The sequence below is a fragment of the Hemitrygon akajei genome, chromosome 25, assembly GCF_048418815.1.
Source record: "Hemitrygon akajei chromosome 25, sHemAka1.3, whole genome shotgun sequence".
Classification (NCBI taxonomy): domain Eukaryota; kingdom Metazoa; phylum Chordata; class Chondrichthyes; order Myliobatiformes; family Dasyatidae; genus Hemitrygon; species Hemitrygon akajei.
Window position 1 is genome coordinate 11,609,315 of NC_133148.1, and position 19,939 is coordinate 11,629,253.

Below are 19,939 nucleotides of genomic sequence, written 5' to 3' on the forward strand. Positions count from 1 at the left end.
TGGTTTTGAGTCTGTTAATCCTAGCCTCCTCTCCGTTGGACAAACAGTCGACGAGCTGGGTGGGTGGGAAACTTACTGGCCCTTTTCTGGCACCTTTCTCTTTTTGTCTTTGATGGCGGGGAGGCTGGTGCCAGTGATGTATTGGGCAGATTTGACTACAAGTTGTAGAGTCTTTCTGCAGTGTAGTTTCTGTACCAAGCAGAGATGTAGCTTGTTAAGTTGCTGTCTACTGCGGATCTGTACAATTACTTAAGTACAGATGTGCAAAATCCAGGCTTTCTTCAGTCTCCTCAGACACTGTAGTTAATAGTTTATTGTTATCTTTGTACAGAAGTAGCATAATTACTACGTCCAAGGTTACACGTTGCATAGGAAGGACAGAAAGATCGGCAGGGGGGTAGCATGGCTCTGTTGGTAAAGAATGGAATCAAATCAGTGGAAAGATGTGACATAGCATCAGAAGAAGTTGAATCCTTGTGGGTTGAGTTAAGAAACTGCGAGGGTAAGAGGATGCTGATGGCCTCCAACAGTAACTGCAGCATGGACCACAGATTACAACAGGAAATAGAAAAGGCTCATCAAAAGGGCAATGTTACGATAGTCATGGGAGATTTGAACATGCAGATCGATTGGGAAAATCAGGTTGGTAATGGATCTCAAGAGAGTGAGTTACTTGAATGCCTACAAGCTGGCTTTTTAAAGCAGTTTGTCATTGAGCCTATTAGGAGATCAACTGTACTGGATAGGGCATTATGTAATGAATTAGGGAGCTGAAGGTAAAAGAGCCCCTAGGAGCAAGTGATCACAATATGATTGAGTTCAACTTGAAACATAGAAAACGTACAGCACAATACAGGCCCTTCAGCCCACAAAGCTGTGCCAAACATGTCCTTACCTTATAAATTACCTAGGATTACCCATAGCCCTCTATTTTTCTAAGCTCCGTGTACCTATCCAGGAGTCTCTTAAAAGACCCTATCGTTTCCGCCTCCACCACCAGCAGCCCATTCCACGCACTCACCACTCTCTGCATAAAAAACTTACCCGACATCTCCTCTGTACCTGCTTCCAAGCACCTTAAAACTGTGCCCTCTCGTGCTAGCCATTTCAGCCCTGGGAAAAAGCCTCTGACTATCCACATGATCAATGCCTCTCATCATCTTGTACACCTCTATCAGGTCACCTCTCATCCTCCGTCGCTCCAAGGAGAAAACGTCAAATTCACTCAACTTATTCTCATAAGGCATGCTCCCCAATCCAGGCAACATCCATGTAAATCTCCTCTGCACCCTTTCTATGATTTCCACATCCTTCCTGTAGTGAGGCAACCAGAATTGAGCACAGTACTCCAAGTGGAGTCTGAGCAGGGTCCTATATAGCTGCAACATTACCTCTCGGCTCCTAAATTCAATTCCATGATTGATAAAGGCCAATACACCGTGTGCCTTCTTAACCACAGAGTCAACCTGTGCAGCAGTTCTGAGTGTCCTATGGACTGTGACCCCAAGATCCCTCTGATCCTCCACACTGCCGAGAGTCTTACCAATAATGCTATATTCTGCCATCATATTTGACCTACCAAAATGAACCACCTCACACTTACCTGGTTTGAACTCCATCTGCCACTTCTAAGCCCAGTCTTACATCCTATCAATATCCCACTGTAAAAATCACGAAAAGTAGGGGTCCCAGAATAGATCCCTGAGGCACACCACTGGTCACTGACCTCCATGCAGTATTCAAACTTTAATAAGCAGAAAGTAAAGTATGACATAGCAGTATTTCAGTGTAATAAAGGAAATTACAGTGGTATGAGAGAGGAATTGGCCAAAGTAAATTGGAAGGAGCTGCTGGCAGGGATATCAGCAGAGCAGTAATGGCATGAGTTTCTAGGAAAAATGAGGATGGTGCAGGACAGATGTATTACAGAAAAGAAGAAATACTCAAATGGAAAAACAGAACAACCATGGCTGACAAGGGAAGTCAAAGCTAATGTAAAATAAAAAGAGAGAGCATACAACAAAGCAAAAATTAGTGGGAAGATAGAAGATTGTGAAGCTTTTGAAAACCTGCAGAGAGAAACTAAAAGAATCATTAGAAGGGAAAAGGTGAAATATGAAGCAAGCTAGAGTCAATTGTTAAGGATGAGGTTATGGAATACTTGGTGACACAGGACAAGATAGAACTAAGTCAGCATAGCTTCCTTTAGGGAAAATCTTGCTTGATGAAACTGTTGGAATTCTTTGAGGAGATTACAGAAGACCTTTGACACAGTGCCCAATGTGAGGCTGCTTACCAAGTTCAAACTCATGGTTTCACAGGAAAGTTACTAGCATGGTTAGAGTATTGGCTGATTAGTAGTAGGCAGCGAGTGGAAATAAAATGATCCTTTTCTGGTTGGCTGCCAGTGACTAGTGGTGTTCCACAGGGGTCGGTGTTGGAACAGCTTCATCTTATGCGGTGTATCAATTATTTAGATGCTGGAGTACGTGGCTTTGTTGCCAAGTTTGCAGATGATATGAAGATTGGTAGAGGGGCAGGTAGTGTTGAGGAAATAGGTAGGCTGCAGAAAGACTTAGAGGAGAATGGATAAGAAAGTGGCAAATGAAATACAATGTTAGAAAATACATGGTCATGCACTTCCGTAGTAGAAATAAATGTGCAGACTATTTTCTAAACGGGGAGAATATCCAAAAATCTGAGATGAAAAAGGACTTGAAAGTCCTTGTGCAGATCACCCTGAAGGTTAACTTGCAAGTTGAGTCGGTGGTGAGGAAGGCAAATGCAATGTTAGCATTCATTTCCATTTCAAGAGGTCTAGAATACAAGAGCAGGGATGTGCCGCTGAGGTTTTATAAGGCACTGTTGAAGACTCACCATGAGTACTGTGGAAGTTTTGGGCTCCTCATCTAAGAAGAGGGTCCACAAGCAGTTCACAAGGATGATTGTGGGAATGAAAGGAGGAACATTTGACGGCTCTGGTTTCCCACGATGGGGGAGCCTCAGGATCGAGGGGCATTCATTTAAAACAGAAATGGACGCAAAGAAATTTCTTTAGCCAGAGGGTGGTGAATTTGTGGAATTTGTTACCACAAGCAGCTGCAGAGGCCAGGTTGTTGGGTGTACTTAAGGCAGAGACTGATGTTCTTGATTGGACATAGCATCGAAGGTTACAGGGAGAAGGCCGGGGAATGGGGTTGAGGAGGGGAAAAAAGGATCAGCCATGATTGAATGGCAGAGCCGACATGATGGGCCAAATGGCCTAATTTTGCTGCTATGTCTTATGGTCTAAAATATAAGTTGGGTGAGTAGGATTCATTCTCATACTATTTTTCTCTCTCTCTCTTTCTCTCTTCCCCCGCCCGCCTCAACCCCTCATTTTTCTGCTGTATGAATAAAAGACTTTTATATTTCCTAATTGCAGCTTCCATGTGTTTCAGTTTTAGTCAGTCACATTCCTGCTACTGATTTAACAGAAGAGCAGGTCTCAATACTGAAGCTTTCTGTGGCTGACACACAAAGATTGAAAAACGATGACGCATGTATTTCTTACCTGCAGTGCCACCTTGTACAGCTGTGTCATGGTCAAAATGACCTTCTTCACCACATTGACGTTCTCATCCTTTAGCAGCATGTTGAGATTGGCAATTAGTTTTGGCAGCAGCTCATTGTCACGCTTACTGGAGTGGGGGGGGGGTGATGAAAAGGTGGAGACAGAGTCAGGAATGAAGTGAGCTTTAAAAGTAGAAAGAAGAGTTTTAAAATACCAGAAGATGTACTAACCATGCCTCTTCCATGAATCCAATCACAAATTTACGAACATCAATCCACTTATCTGACTGAAATGCAATCATTTCCTAAAAACAATGAAATTGATTTGTTAATTACTAGCATTACAGCAATAAGCAATCACACCACCAATGTACTAGATTCATTGTCAAGTGTTCTCAAATTCAAGTTCAGTTTAAATGTCATTCAACATGTACCAGGCCAAATGACACTAAAACTAAATCAAGGAAATAGCCGGGATTCCCTGCTATGCCAATGAATTGAGGCAGAACACCGTGCCGAACAGTTTCTGACTAGTGCCAGTCACGTGCACTTGCACGGCCATTAGACACTACACCATACTTAGAGCAATGAGCTTTAAATAGTGTCAGTTGCATGAGTTTGTGTTCAAAAGGCATCAATTTTTGTCACTGACATTGGACGAGAAATGAGCAGTAAAGTACGGTAATTCAAAACTGGTTAATTCATTACACTTTCAAGTATTCAGGCATAGAAATGGCAGAGTCAGCCAAAAGTGAAAATGGAACAATTACACTAGTTCAACAAGTTAGGAATTAATGAAAGTATCGACAATAATCTTGAATGTTACAAGGAAAATGAAGATTTGGAGGACGCAATTGTTGATAGCATTGTATGAAGGTAGCTGATTATCTGCACTAAGTATGTGTGCTGATTTTGTTTATTTAGTCATTCAAAAGAACACAGCAGATTAATTCATCTGTCAATAACTATTAGGTACTAATACAGTTTTATAGTACTGTATTACTATTGGCAGTGTTCTAATTTGTTGTGTATTTTGTATAAATGTAAAATATGTTTAAATATTTTGGTTAAATATGTAAAATGCTACTCAGATAAACAATAGTTTGTCTTTAATTTCCATGAAACTGGGGCTAATCGGAGCAGCCGCTTAACTGGGCCAAAATGTACTGGTCCTGACACGTCCCAATTAACTTGATTACCTTGAAAACCTTGATTAGTGGGCACTGAGTGGATTGTGAAATATTCACAAGGTGTGGTTTTGCACTCAGGTTCAGGGTTCAACTCCTACTTCAGAGACTGGAACATTAAGCCTAGGCTGACACTTCACTGCACTAGTACTGTCGTCTTCCAAATGAGAAGTTAAACCAATTTTATAGCACTTTTGAAACAAGAGCAACTTAGTTGTGGATACAAAATGTGATTCCACCTAACATTAGATACTAATGGACTCTGACTGAGCTGAGTGGTCACTTATTTTGTAATAAGTGAAAAGATGTGGGCTACGCAGGCTATTAGCATTTAAATGTTCATCCCTAGTTGCTTGAGAAGGTGGCAGTGAGCTGCCTTTTTGAATCTTATGCTGTGGATATACATTACAGCAACTCACCAAGACTCTTTGGAGAGGGAGAGAGTTTGAAAGTTGTCCTGGGCGACAGAAATATTGGGTCTTATCCTTGATTCAAATCTGAATTTTAAAATCCCACATAAAGAAAGTGACCAGAGCAGCATTTTTACATTTAATATTGAAAAGGTACTCGTGTTTCTATCACACAATGTTGCTGAAAAACTAATTCATACCTTTATATCGAATAGACTAGATTACTGAAATGTACTTTTTATTGGCCTCCCAAAGTAATCCATTAACAAGATTCAACTCATTCAAAACACCACTGCTAGACTTATAACTAAAACCACAATGAGGGAGCTCATCACTCCCATCCTAGCTATGCTGTATTGGCTTCCTGTATCTTTTAGAATTAATTTTAAAGTTCTCAAAGCTCTCAATGGTCTGGGACTGGAATACATCACAGAATCTTTCTGTTTTATAATTCTGCTTGAGCTCTTGGGCCTTCTTAAATTTAAACAATCGCCCTCAAAAGATAATTGGCAGGTCAGCTTTTTTGAACTACACTCCTGGAACTGTGGAACTCAATACCTAAAACTATAAGGGATGCAGACTCCATTGACATTTCTAAACACTAGCTCAAAACCATTGCTTTCTTCCAGTGTCTTTAAAAGACACATGACCCTAACCATTATCAAACTCTTCAGAGATTGTCTGCCTGGCATCAGTGGTCACACAACCAGGACTTGTGACTTCGCTCATACAACCGTCCACCACCTGCTCCCATGGCTTCACATGACCCTGATCCCGGGGGAGCTAAGCAGTGCTACACCTTGCCCAAGGGAGACCTGCAGGTAGAGACACATCTCCAGCCCGCCACCCTTCAACACCAACACCTGGCCTAAGTATTCATAACGGAATTGCAAACCCCATTCCCATTTCTCTCCAGTCATGAGAGAGCACTGATGTTCAACCAATACCACTGGAAAATTCTCTGATTTCTGGGAAGAACGAAAATACTCACGTCTAAGAAGTTGTCAAGGAGTGTGGGATCCTTATTGACAATCAGCTCCTGAACCTAGAGAAGGAAGAAACAAAGATCAGAATAAAATGTACAGTTCCCTGCAAGAAGCAAAGGACTAAATTAACATAACAAAGATGGCAATGATTGGAACCATTACAGCATTTGATAGTAGCATTGAAAAATGGGTAACTTACATTGAAAGAGTGGAGTTATATTGTGACGTTAACGGTATTACTGATGAAAAGAAATCCAGCATCTTACTGTATGTTATGGGAGCAAAAACATACTGGCTGCTATGGAGCTTGTTAACCCCTGAAACCCCAGCTGACAAAACATTCAAGCAAATAGTAGGCACTCTCCCAACAGCATTTAAACCCCAAACCACTGGTCATTGCTGAACAATTTAAATTTCACAAACGGAATCAGAGCAAAAATAAAAGCATTTCTGAATACAGTTGGCCCTCCTTATCTGTGGGTTCCGCATGCGCGGATTCAACCAACCGTAGATCAGGAAAACCCGGAAGTTCTCTCTCCAGCACTCAATTGTTTGAGCATGTACAGACTATTTTATCTTGTCATTATTCCCTAAACAACATAGTATAGCAACTACTTACATAGTATTTACATTGTATTTGGTATTATAAGTAATCTAGAGATGATTTAAAAGTACAGGCAGTCCACGGGTTATGAACAAGTACCGTTCCTGAGTCCATCTTTAAGTCGGATTTGAAGTCGGAACAGGTACATCCGGTATTATTTAGCGTCAGTTAGTCAAATGTTTTTCTTAGTATATAGTATATATTTTACCTTTCTATGCATATAAAACACTTAAGAAACATATGTATTTCAATAAGTAAATCACTGCATTGCTTAGTAATAATTGTAACTTTCATCAGGGCAGAGCCTTTCACATGATCCATTCAAATTGTTCCAATCGTTAACCGACTAGCGTATGCATTTCCAATGACCGATGGCGTTTCACCTCTTTCTGATCGCTTTATTACTTCCACCTTATTTTCAATCGTGATTGTGATTATTTTCGTGAACAGTAACACTGAGGATTTAGAGCTGCGCCAGGTCCTAAGGTCCACCGTACTGATACAGGTTAAATAAAGTCCGGGGTTCTGCTGGGTCCTAAAGACCACAGCCTGGGACAGGTTAAATAAGGGACTTGAGCATCCGCGTTTTTTGGTATCCATGGGGGATCCCGGAACCAATCCCCCACGGATAAGGAAGGCTGACTGTATTGTGTTGAATTGTGCAAATTATCAGAACACTGTCAATTTGGAGCAGGTCAATCTGATGCATTGAGGGACAGGTTAGTGTCTGGCTTGCACTGTGAAACCACACAGAAGAAGCTCCTGTGTGAAAAAGACCTTAACTTAGAGAAAGCCTGGAACATTGCAATATCATTGGAAATAGCAGCACGGGGTGCTTCAGATATACAATAAAAATCTTTGGAATATGCTACAAATAAAATGTCACTGAACAGAAATGAAGGAAAGAAATGTTACCGTTGTGGGAACATGTTGCATGACCCTGAGGACTGTTGGTTTAAAGACAAAGAATGCAGAAAAATGCATGTCCAAAATTTCACAAAGCCAGACCAGTGCCATACGCAATGCGTCCTACGGTAGAGGCTGAGCTGAAAATTCTGGAGCAGACTGGGGTCCTGTCAAAGGTGGATTGGAGTGAATGGACCACACCTATTCCAGTGATGAAGAAAACCTCCAGCACAAACAGGAAAACCAAGCAAGGTGCACATATGTGGAGACTTTAAAGTGATTGTTAACCCAGTTCTCCGCAAAGTACAGTATCCTCTAGCTCATATTGAGGACATCTTTGCTTCTCTGTCAGGAGGGGAACATTTCACAAAAATCAATTTGGCCCAGGCTTATCTCCAAATGGAAATCGATGATGCAGCCAAGAAATAACTGACAATAAATACACACAAAGGACTTCACCAGGTTGGTGTTTGGGATAGCATCAGCTCCTGCAATCTGGAAAAGGGCAATGGACCAGGTCCTGCAGGGGATTCCAGGGACTCAGTGTTACCTGAATGACATCATTGTCACCAGCAAAGTTGACGACGAACATCTTTCTAACCATGAACAAGTGCTCACTGAGTTACGAGAATATAGGCTCACAGCTAATCGACAGAACTGTGAGTTTTTCTAAAAGGAAATCTCATACTGTGGGCATGTGATCAACAAGCATGGTTTACACATGTCTCAAGACAAGATAGAGGCGGTGCTTAAGGCATCACCACCTGAAAATGTGTCTCAGCTGAGAGCATATCTTGGACTACTGATCTATTACCACAAGTTCTTGCCTAACTTATCCACAGTCCTACATCCACTAAATGCATTATTACAGACAAGGACACAATGGAAGTGGACTGAGTAGTCAGAAAGCGTTTCAAGAAACTAAGAGACTCATAACTTCAGAAGGGGCGCTCGCGCATTTTGACCCCCCCCCCCCCTTACCAATCCGACTGGCTTGTAATGCCTCACCCCAAAGGATAGGAGCTGTGTTATCACACAAGATGACTCAGAAAGACCAACAGCCTTTGCCTCAAGAACTCTAACTTCAGCTGAACACAACTACGCACAGATTGCCACTAAGCCTCATGTGGGGAGTCAAGAAATTCAGTCACTATCTGTGTGGTCAAAAGTTTACCCTGTTGACTGACCATCAGCCTCTCGTGTCAATCTTCAACCCAAGGAAAGGCGTTCCAGTGATGACAGCACAAAGGCTGCAGCGATGGTCACAGGTATGACATTGAACACAAGGGGACCAAGCAACACGGCAACACAGATGGTTTGTCACGTTTACCACCTCCGACTTCAGAGGTAACTACACAAATAGATTCAGCAGAGGTCTTTCACACAATAGTTGAACAATTACCAGTGACGAACAGCCTCATTGAAAGAGAAACACACAATGACCCTATGTTATCACAATAAAGGGATGGCCAGCACATGTTAATACACTGTTTCCAGTCTTCTCAGCGAGGAAGGAGCAGCTGTCAGTGTGTCGGGGAACACTAATGTGTGGTTCACGAGTTGTGATTCCTCCCAAGCTATGCACCAGAATGCTGGAGGAACTGCATGAGTGGCACCTGGGTACCGTGATGATGAAAAGTCTTGCCCGTGTCTAGGTGTAGTAACCAGGAATCGATAAACAGATTGATGACTTGACCAAGAACTGCTCTGGATGTCAAAAGATCCAGAACACACCACCACAAGCCCCTCTCCATCCATGGGAGTGGCTCTCATCACCATGGCAATGAGTGCACATCGACTTTACTGGACCATTCATGGGTTTATTCTTTTTAATCACCGTTGATGCACATTCTAAATGGCCAGAGGTCATCAAAATGAAGACAATCACATCGGAAAAGACCATTACAGTTCTGAGGGCCGTGTTCGCCAGGAATGGCATACCACAGCGAATCTGCACAGACAATGGACGACAATTTATCTCTGAAGAATTCCAAAGTTTTGTGAAGAACAATGGAATCAAGTACTTTGCATCTGCCCCTTACCATCCATCTTCAAGTGGCTTGGCAGAAAGATTTGTGCAGATGTTCAAGAAAGCCATCAAGGCAATGGACAGCGAAAATCGACCACTGCAACACAAGATAGACAACTTCCTCCTTGCCTATCGTAATGCAGTACATGTAACCACTAATCAGACTCCAGTGATGATGTTTCTGAACAGGGACCTGAGTCCCGCATGGATCTTCTCAAACCAGATGTACGGCGGGATGTGCAGAACAGTTCAAACACTTGAGTCCTAAGTCAACACGGAGCTTCGGTGTGGGACAATCAGTTCTTGAACGTGATTACCGGACTGAAAAGTGGCAGCCGGGTACAATTTCTGCCATAGACGGGCCCCTGATGTATTCAGTGGAGGTGGGAGAGAACGTATGGAGACGTCATGTGGACTAAATCCTGGATGCTCAGGTGAAAAACACAACAACACGTTGCCCGGAGCTCCCCAACATAGAAGCAAACACTCCTGAGGTGACAGCATCAGCCTCATCTACAGATAAGCCTGTCATCAGTGCTGATGACCCACCTGATGTACCTGTGGAGACTGATTCCCCAAAGCAAACGTTTCAGGACAGACATTACCCGGAGGCAGAGAAGACCTCCCCAGTGACTTGAGTTCTAAATGGGTCTTAGACCAAAAGCAATAAAAAAAGAAAAGGCTTGTTATAATTTGATATTATTAAGTTACTTCGTTATAATTGTAAACAAATGGTAGGTGTTTGTATGTTAAGGGTAAACATATTTGCTTAGCATAGTGCCCCAGTAAAAAAAAAGTTGATACACAATAAAAATAAAAGGGGAGGAGTGTACCTTATAGCCTACATTATAATATGGAACTACTTTATGTTGTAGTAACACATCGTTGCTTGCGCCATTAGACACGTATTGATCTTTATGTGTGTGTCAAGTTCAGACTATACCAGTAAAGAACCATGAAACTTAGTTCCCGTTTCCAGTGTTTTTATTAATAATAGTGATGTCTACCTGCTGCTTGATGTAACTGAGCTGGGTGATGTCTACCTGCTGCTTGATGTAACTGAGCTGGTGATGTCTACTTGCTGCCTGATGTAACTGAGCTGGTGATGTCTACCTGCTGCTTGATGTAACTGAGCTGGTGATATCTACCTGCTGCTTAAAGTAACTGAGCTGGTGATGTCTACCTGCTGCCTGATGTAACTGAGCTGGTGATGTTACCTGCTGCCTGATGTAACTGAGCTGGTGATGTCTACTTGCTGCCTGATGTAACTGAGCTGGTGATGTCTACCTGCTGCCTGATGTAACTGAGCTGGTGATGTCTACCTGCTGCTTGATGTAACTGAGGTGGTGATGTCTACCTGCTGCTTGATGTAACTGAGCTGGTGATGTCTACTTGCTGCCTGATGTAACTGAGCTGGTGATGTCTACTTGCTGCCTGATGTAACTGAGCTGGTGATGTCTACCTGCTGCCTGATGTAACTGAGCTGGTGATGTCTACCTGCTGCCTGATGTAACTGAGCTGGTGATGTCTACCTGCTGCTTGATGTAACTGAGGTGGTGATGTCTACCTGCTGCTTGATGTAACTGAGCTGGTGATGTCTACCTGCTGCTTGATGTAACTGAGCTGGTGATGTCTACTTGCTGCCTGATGTAACTGAGCTGGTGATGTCTACCTGCTGCCTGATGTAACTGAGCTGGTGATGTCTACCTGTTGCCTGATGTAACTGAGCTGGTGATGTCTACTTGCTGCCTGATGTAACTGAGCTGGTGATGTCTACCTGCTGCCTGATGTAACTGAGCTGTGATATCTACCTGCTGCTTAAAGTAAACTGAGCTGGTGATGTCTACTTGCTGCTTAAAGTAACTGAGCTGGTGATGTCTACTTGCTGCCTGATGTAACTGAGCTGGTGATGTCTACTTGCTGCCTGATGTAACTGAGCTGGTGATGTCTACCTGCTGCTTGATGTAACTGAGCTGGTGATATCTACCTGCTGCTTGATGTAACTGAGCTGGTGATGTCTACTTGCTGCCTGATGTAACTGAGCTGGTGATGTCTACTTGCTGCTGATGTAACTGAGCTGGTGATGTCTACCTGCTGCTTGATGTAACTGAGCTGGTGATATCTACCTGCTGCTTGATGTAACTGAGCTGGTGATGTCTACTTGCTGCCTGATGTAACTGAGCTGGTGATGTCTACTTGCTGCCTGATGTAACTGAGCTGGTGATGTCTACCTGCTGCCTGATGTAACTGAGCTGGTGAGTCTACCTGCTGCCTGATGTAACTGAGCTGGTGATGTCTACCTGCTGCTTAAAGTAACTGAGCTGGTGATGTCTACCTGCTGCTTAAAGTAACTGAGCTGGTGATGTCTACTTGCTGCCTGATGTAACTGAGCTGGTGATGTCTACCTGCTGCTGATGTAACTGAGCTGGTGATGTCTACCTGCTGCTTAAGTAACTGAGCTGGTGATGTCTACTTGCTGCCTGATGTAACTGAGCTGGTGATGTCTACCTGCTGCCTGATGTAACTGAGCTGGTGATGTCTACCTGCTGCTTGATGTAACTGAGCTGGTGATGTCTACCTGCTGCTTAAAGTAACTGAGCTGGTGATGTCTACTTGGCTGCCTGATGTAACTGAGCTGGTGATGTCTACCTGCTGCTTGATGTAACTGAGCTGGTGATGTCTACCTGCTGCTTAAAGTAACTGAGCTGGTGATGTCTACTTGCTGCCTGATGTAACTGAGCTGGTGATGTCTACCTGCTGCCTGATGTAACTGAGCTGGTGATGTCTACCTGCTGCTTGATGTAACTGAGCTGGTGATGTCTACCTGCTGCCTGATGTAACTGAGCTGGTGATGTCTACCTGCTGCTTGATGTAACTGAGCTGGTGATGTCTACCTGCTGCCTGATGTAACTGAGCTGGTGATGTCTACCTGCTGCTTGATGTAACTGAGCTGGTGATGTCTACCTGCTGCCTGATGTAACTGAGCTGGTGATGTCTACCTGCTGCTTGATGTAACTGAGCTGGTGATATCTACCTGCTGCCTGATGTAACTGAGCTGGTGATGTCTACCTGCTGCCTGATGTAACTGAGCTGGTGATGTCTACCTGCTGCTTGATGTAACTGAGCTGGTGATGTCTACCTGCTGCTTGATGTAACTGAGCTGGTGATGTCTACCTGCTGCCTGATGTAACTGAGCTGGTGATGTCTACCTGCTGCCTGATGTAACTGAGCTGGTGATGTCTACCTGCTGCTTGATGTAACTGAGCTGGTGATGTCTACCTGCTGCCTGATGTAACTGAGCTGGTGATGTCTACCTGCTGCTTGATGTAACTGAGCTGGTGATATCTACCTGCTGCCTGATGTAACTGAGCTGGTGATGTCTACCTGCTGCCTGATGTAACTGAGCTGGTGATGTCTACCTGCTGCTTGATGTAACTGAGCTGGTGATATCTACCTGCTGCTGATGTAACTGAGCTGGTGATGTCTTCCTGCTGCCTGATGTAACTGAGCTGGTGATGTCTACCTGCTGCTTGATGTAACTGAGCTGGTGATGTCTACCTGCTGCCTGATGTAACTGAGCTGGTGATGTCTACCTGCTGCTTGATGTAACTGAGCTGGTGATGTCTACCTGCTGCTTGATGTAACTGAGCTGGTGATGTCTACCTGCTGCTTGATGTAACTGAGCTGGTGATGTCTACCTGCTGCTTGATGTAACTGAGCTGGTGATGTCTACCTGCTGCTTGATGTAACTGAGCTGGTGATGTCTACCAGCTGCTTGATGTAAACTGAGCTGGTGATGTCTACCTGCTGCTTGATGTAAACTGAGCTGGTGATGTCTACCTGCTGCTTGATGTAACTGAGCTGGTGATGTCTACTTGCTGCCTGATGTAACTGAGCTGGTGATGTCTACCTGCTGCTTGATGTAACTGAGCTGGTGATGTCTACCTGCTGCTTGATGTAACTGAGCTGGTGATGTCTACCTGCTGCTTGATGTAACTGAGCTGGTGATGTCTACTTGCTGCCTGATGTAACTGAGCTGGTGATGTCTACCTGCTGCTTAAAGTAACTGAGCTGGTGATGTCTACTTGCTGCTTGATGTAACTGAGCTGGTGATGTCTACTTGCTGCCTGATGTAACTGAGCTGGTGATGTCTACCTGCTGCTTGATGTAACTGAGCTGGTGATGTCTACCTGCTGCTTGATGTAACTGAGCTGGTGATGTCTACCTGCTGCTGATGTAACTGAGCTGGTGATGTCTACCTGCTGCCTTGATGTAACTGAGCTGGTGATGTCTACCTGCTGCCTGATGTAACTGAGCTGGTGATGTCTACCTGCTGCTTGATGTAACTGAGCTGGTGATGTCTACCTGCTGCCTGATGTAACTGAGCTGGTGATGTCTACCTGCTGCTTAATGTAACTGAGCTGGTGATGTCTACCTTGCTGCTTGATGTAACTGAGCTGGTGATGTCTACTTGCTGCCTGATGTAACTGAGCTGGTGATGTCTACCTGCTGCCTGATGTAACTGAGCTGGTGATGTCTACCTGCTGCTTGATGTAACTGAGCTGGTGATGTCTACCTGCTGCCTGATGTAACTGAGCTGGTGATGTCTACCTGCTGCTTGAAGTAACTGAGCTGGTGATGTCTACTTGCTGCTTGATGTAACTGAGCTGGTGATGTCTACCTTGCTGCCTGATGTAACTGAGCTGGTGATGTCTACCTGCTGCTGATGTAACTGAGCTGGTGATGTCTACCGCTGCTGATGTAACTGAGCTGGTGATGTCTACCTGCTGCTTGATGTAACTGAGCTGGTGATGTCTACCTGCTGCTGATGTAACTGAGCTGGTGATGTCTACCTGCTGCTGATGTAACTGAGCTGGTGATGTCTACCTGCTGCTTGATGTAACTGAGCTGGTGATGTCTACCTGCTGCTTGATGTAACTGAGCTGGTGATGTCTACCTGCTGCTTGATGTAACTGAGCTGGTGATGTCTACCTGCTGCTGATGTAACTGAGCTGGTGATGTCTACCTGCTGCTTGATGTAACTGAGCTGGTGATGTCTACCTGCTGCTTGATGTAACTGAGCTGGTGATGTCTACCTGCTGCTTGATGTAACTGAGCTGGTGATGTCTACCTGCTGCCTGATGTAACTGAGCTGGTGATGTCTACCTGCTGCTGATGTAACTGAGCTGGTGATGTCTACCTGTGCTTGATGTAACTGAGCTGGTGATGTCTACCTGCTGCTTGATGTAACTGAGCTGGTGATGTCTACCTGCTGCCTGATGTAACTGAGCTGGTGATGTCTACCTGCTGCTTGATGTAACTGAGCTGGTGATGTCTACCTGCTGCCTGATGTAACTGAGCTGGTGATGTCTACCTGCTGCTTGATGTAACTGAGCTGGTGATGTCTACCTTGCTGCTTGATGTAACTGAGCTGGTGATGTCTACCTGCTGCTTGATGTAACTGAGCTGGTGATGTCTACCTGCTGCCTGATGTAACTGAGCTGGTGATGTCTACTTGCTGCTTGATGTAACTGAGCTGGTGATGTCTACCTGCTGCTTGATGTAACTGAGCTGGTGATGTCTACCTGCTGCTTAATGTAACTGAGCTGGTGATGTCTACCTGCTGCCTGATGTAACTGAGCTGGTGATGTCTACCTGCTGCTTGATGTAACTGAGCTGGTGATGTCTACCTGCTGCTTAAAGTAACTGAGCTGGTGATGTCTACCTGCTGCTTGATGTAACTGAGCTGGTGATGTCTACCTGCTGCCTGATGTAACTGAGCTGGTGATGTCTACCTGCTGCTTGATGTAACTGAGCTGGTGATGTCTACCTGCTGCTTGATGTAACTGAGCTGGTGATGTCTACCTGCTGCTTGATGTAACTGAGCTGGTGATGTCTACCTGCTGCCTGATGTAACTGAGCTGGTGATGTCTACCTGCTGCCTTGATGTAACTGAGCTGGTGATGTCTACCTGCTGCCTGATGTAACTGAGCTGGTGATGTCTACCTGCTGCTTGATGTAACTGAGCTGGTGATATCTACCTGCTGCCTGATGTAACTGAGCTGGTGATGTCTACCTGCTGCCTGATGTAACTGAGCTGGTGATGTCTACCTGCTGCTTGATGTAACTGAGCTGGTGATGTCTACCTGCTGCTTGATGTAACTGAGCTGGTGATGTCTACCTGCTGCCTGATGTAACTGAGCTGGTGATGTCTACCTGCTGCCTGATGTAACTGAGCTGGTGATGTCTACCTGCTGCTTGATGTAACTGAGCTGGTGATGTCTACCTGCTGCCTGATGTAACTGAGCTGGTGATGTCTACCTGCTGCTTGATGTAACTGAGCTGGTGATATCTACCTGCTGCCTGATGTAACTGAGCTGGTGATGTCTACCTGCTGCTTGATGTAACTGAGCTGGTGATGTCTACCTGCTGCTTGATGTAACTGAGCTGGTGATAGTCTACCTGCTGCTTGATGTAACTGAGCTGGTGATGTCTACCTGCTGCCTGATGTAACTGAGCTGGTGATGTCTACCTGCTGCTTGATGTAACTGAGCTGGTGATGTCTACCTGCTGCCTGATGTAACTGAGCTGGTGATGTCTACCTGCTGCTTGATGTAACTGAGCTGGTGATGTCTACCTGCTGCTTGATGTAACTGAGCTGGTGATGTCTACCTGCTGCCTGATGTAACTGAGCTGGTGATGTCTACCTGCTGCTTGATGTAACTGAGCTGGTGATGTCTACCTGCTGCTTGATGTAACTGAGCTGGTGATGTCTACCTGCTGCCTTGATGTAACTGAGCTGGTGATGTCTACCTGCTGCTTGATGTAACTGAGCTGGTGATGTCTACCTGCTGCTTGATGTAACTGAGCTGGTGATGTCTACCTGCTGCTTGATGTAACTGAGCTGGTGATGTCTACCTGCTGCTTGATGTAACTGAGCTGGTGATGTCTACTTGCTGCCTGATGTAACTGAGCTGGTGATGTCTACCTGCTGCTTGATGTAACTGAGCTGGTGATGTCTACCTGCTGCTTGATGTAACTGAGCTGGTGATGTCTACCTGCTGCTGATGTAACTGAGCTGGTGATGTCTACTTGCTGCCTGATGTAACTGAGCTGGTGATGTCTACCTGCTGCCTTAAAGTAACTGAGCTGGTGATGTCTACTGCTGCTTGATGTAACTGAGCTGGTGATGTCTACTTGCTGCCTGATGTAACTGAGCTGGTGATGTCTACCTGCTGCTTGATGTAACTGAGCTGGTGATGTCTACCTGCTGCTTGATGTAACTGAGCTGGTGATGTCTACCTGCTGCTTGATGTAACTGAGCTGGTGATGTCTACCTGCTGCCTGATGTAACTGAGCTGGGTGATGTCTACCTGCTGCCTGATGTAACTGAGCTGGTGATGTCTACCTGCTGCCTTGGATGTAACTGAGCTGGTGATGTCTACCTGCTGCTTGATGTAACTGAGCTGGTGATGTCTACCTGCTGCTTGATGTAACTGAGCTGGTGATGTCTACCTTGCTGCTTGATGTAACTGAGCTGGTGATGTCTACTTGCTGCTGATGTAACTGAGCTGGTGATGTCTACCTGCTGCTTGATGTAACTGAGCTGGTGATGTCTACCTGCTGCTTGATGTAACTGAGCTGGTGATGTCTACCTTGCTGCCTGATGTAACTGAGCTGGTGATGTCTACCTGCTGCTTGAATGTAACTGAGCTGGTGATGTCTACCTGCTGCTTGATGTAACTGAGCTGGTGATGTCTACCTGCTGCTTGATGTAACTGAGCTGGTGATGTCTACCTGCTGCCTTGATGTAACTGAGCTGGTGATGTCTACCTGCTGCCTTGATGTAACTGAGCTGGTGATGTCTACCTGCTGCTTGATGTAACTGAGCTGGTGATGTCTACCTGCTGCTTGATGTAACTGAGCTGGTGATGTCTACCTGCTGCCTGATGTAACTGAGCTGGTGATGTCTACCTGCTGCTTGATGTAACTGAGCTGGTGATGTCTACCTGCTGCCTTGATGTAACTGAGCTGGTGATGTCTACCTGCTGCTTGATGTAACTGAGCTGGTGATGTCTACCTGCTGCTTGATGTAACTGAGCTGGTGATGTCTACCTGCTGCTCTGATGTAACTGAGCTTGGTGATGTCTACCTGCTGCTTGATGTAACTGAGCTGGTGATGTCTACCTGCTGCCTGATGTAACTGAGCTGGTGATGTCTACCTGCTGCCTGATGTAACTGAGCTGGTGATGTCTACCTGCTGCTTGATGTAACTGAGCTGGTGATGTCTACCTGCTGCTTGATGTAACTGAGCTGGTGATGTCTACCTGCTGCTTGATGTAACTGAGCTGGTGATGTCTACCTGCTGCCTGATGTAACTGAGCTGGTGATGTCTACCTGCTGCCTTGATGTAACTGAGCTGGTGATGTCTACCTGCTGCTTGATGTAACTGAGCTGGTGATGTCTACCTGCTGCTTGATGTAACTGAGCTGGTGATGTCTACCTGCTGCTTGATGTAACTGAGCTGGTGATGTCTACCTGCTGCTGATGTAACTGAGCTGGTGATGTCTACCTGCTGCCTGATGTAACTGAGCTGGTGATGTCTACCTGCTGCCTGATGTAACTGAGCTGGTGATGTCTACCTGCTGCCTGATGTAACTGAGGCTGGTGATGTCTACCTGCTGCTTGATGTAACTGAGCTGGTGATGTCTACCTGCTGCTTGATGTAACTGAGCTGGTGATGTCTACCTGCTGCTTGATGTAACTGAGCTGGTGATGTCTACCTGCTGCCTTGATGTAACTGAGCTGGTGATGTCTACCTGCTGCTTGATGTAACTGAGCTGGTGATGTCTACCTGCTGCTTGATGTAACTGAGCTGGTGATGTCTACTGCTGCCTGATGTAACTGAGCTGGTGATGTCTACCTGCTGCTTAGATGTAACTGGAGCTGGTGATGTCTACCTGCTGCTTGATGTAACTGAGCTGGTGATGTCTACCTGCTGCCTGATGTAACTGAGCTGGTGATGTCTACCTGCTGCCTGATGTAACTGAGCTGGTGATGTCTACCTGCTGCCTGATGTAACTGAGCTGGTGATGTCTACCTGCTGCTTGATGTAACTGAGCTGGTGATGTCTACCTGCTGCCTGATGTAACTGAGCTGGTGATGTCTACCTGCTGCTTGATGTAACTGAGCTGGTGATGTCTACCTGCTGCTTGATGTAACTGAGCTGGTGATGTCTACCTGCTGCTTGAAGTAACTGAGCTGGTGATGTCTACCTGCTGCCTGATGTAACTGAGCTGGTGATGTCTACCTGCTGCTTAAAGTAACTGAGCTGGTGATGTCTACCTGCTGCCTGATGTAACTGAGCTGGTGATGGTCTACCTGCTGCCTGATGTAACTGAGCTGGTGATGTCTACCTGCTGCCTGATGTAACTGAGCTGGTGATGTCCTACCTGCTGCTTGATGTAACTGAGCTGGTGATGTCTACCTGCTGCTGATGTAACTGAGCTGGTGATGTCTACCTGCTGCTTGATGTAACTGAGCTGGTGATGTCTACCTGCTGCTTGATGTAACTGAGCTGGTGATGTCTACCTGCTGCCTGATGTAACTGAGCTGGTGATGTCTACCTGCTGCTTAAGTAACTGAGCTGGTGATGTCTACCTGCTGCTTATGTAACTGAGCTGGTGATGTCTACCTGCTGCTGATGTAACTGAGCTGGTGATGTCTACCTGCTGCCTGATGTAACTGAGCTGGTGATGTCTACCTGCTGCTGAAAGTAACTGAGCTGGTGATGTCTACCTGCTGCCTGATGTAACTGAGCTGGTGATGTCTACCTGCTGCCTGATGTAACTGAGCTGGTGATGTCTACCTGCTGCTGATGTAACTGAGCTGGTGATGTCTACCTGCTGCTTAAAGTAACTGAGCTGGTGATGTCTACTTGCTGCCTGATGTAACTGAGCTGGTGATGTCTACCTGCTGCCTGATGTAACTGAGCTGGTGATGTCTACCTGCTGCCTGATGTAACTGAGCTGGTGAGGTCTACCTGCTGCCTGATGTAACTGAGCTGGTGATGTCTACCTGCTGCTTGATGTAACTGAGGCTGGTGATGTCTACCTGCTGCTTGATGTAACTGAGCTGGTGATGTCTGACCTGCTGCCTGATGTAACTGAGCTGGTGATGTCTACCTGCTGCCTGATGTAACTGAGCTGGTGATGTCCTACCTGCTGCTTAAGAGTAACTGAGCTGGTGATGTCTACTCTGCTTGC

At 45.4% G+C, this 19,939-nt stretch overlaps 2 protein-coding genes across 2 annotated transcripts in view; one reads left to right on the forward strand and one right to left on the reverse strand.

The window, feature by feature from the left end:
• LOC140716169 (symplekin-like) overlaps nucleotides 1-8,237 on the reverse strand; it is an 80,500-nt gene extending 72,263 nt beyond the window's left edge. Inside the window, exons 1-4 of the mRNA XM_073028814.1 lie at nucleotides 8,196-8,237; nucleotides 6,141-6,194; nucleotides 3,784-3,857; nucleotides 3,554-3,680 (exon numbers count right to left, since the gene is read on the reverse strand). Of these exons, the coding sequence (XP_072884915.1) occupies nucleotides 3,554-3,680; nucleotides 3,784-3,857; nucleotides 6,141-6,194; nucleotides 8,196-8,237 (297 nt within the window). The remainder of the gene's footprint in view (nucleotides 1-3,553; nucleotides 3,681-3,783; nucleotides 3,858-6,140; nucleotides 6,195-8,195) is intronic.
• A 1,282-nt stretch (nucleotides 8,238-9,519) lies between these two features.
• The window catches only part of LOC140716170 (serine/threonine-protein phosphatase 5-like), a 42,859-nt gene continuing 32,439 nt past the window's right edge, over nucleotides 9,520-19,939 (forward strand). The window contains exon 1 of the mRNA XM_073028815.1: nucleotides 9,520-9,822. Coding sequence (XP_072884916.1) covers nucleotides 9,520-9,822 — 303 coding nt within the window. The remainder of the gene's footprint in view (nucleotides 9,823-19,939) is intronic.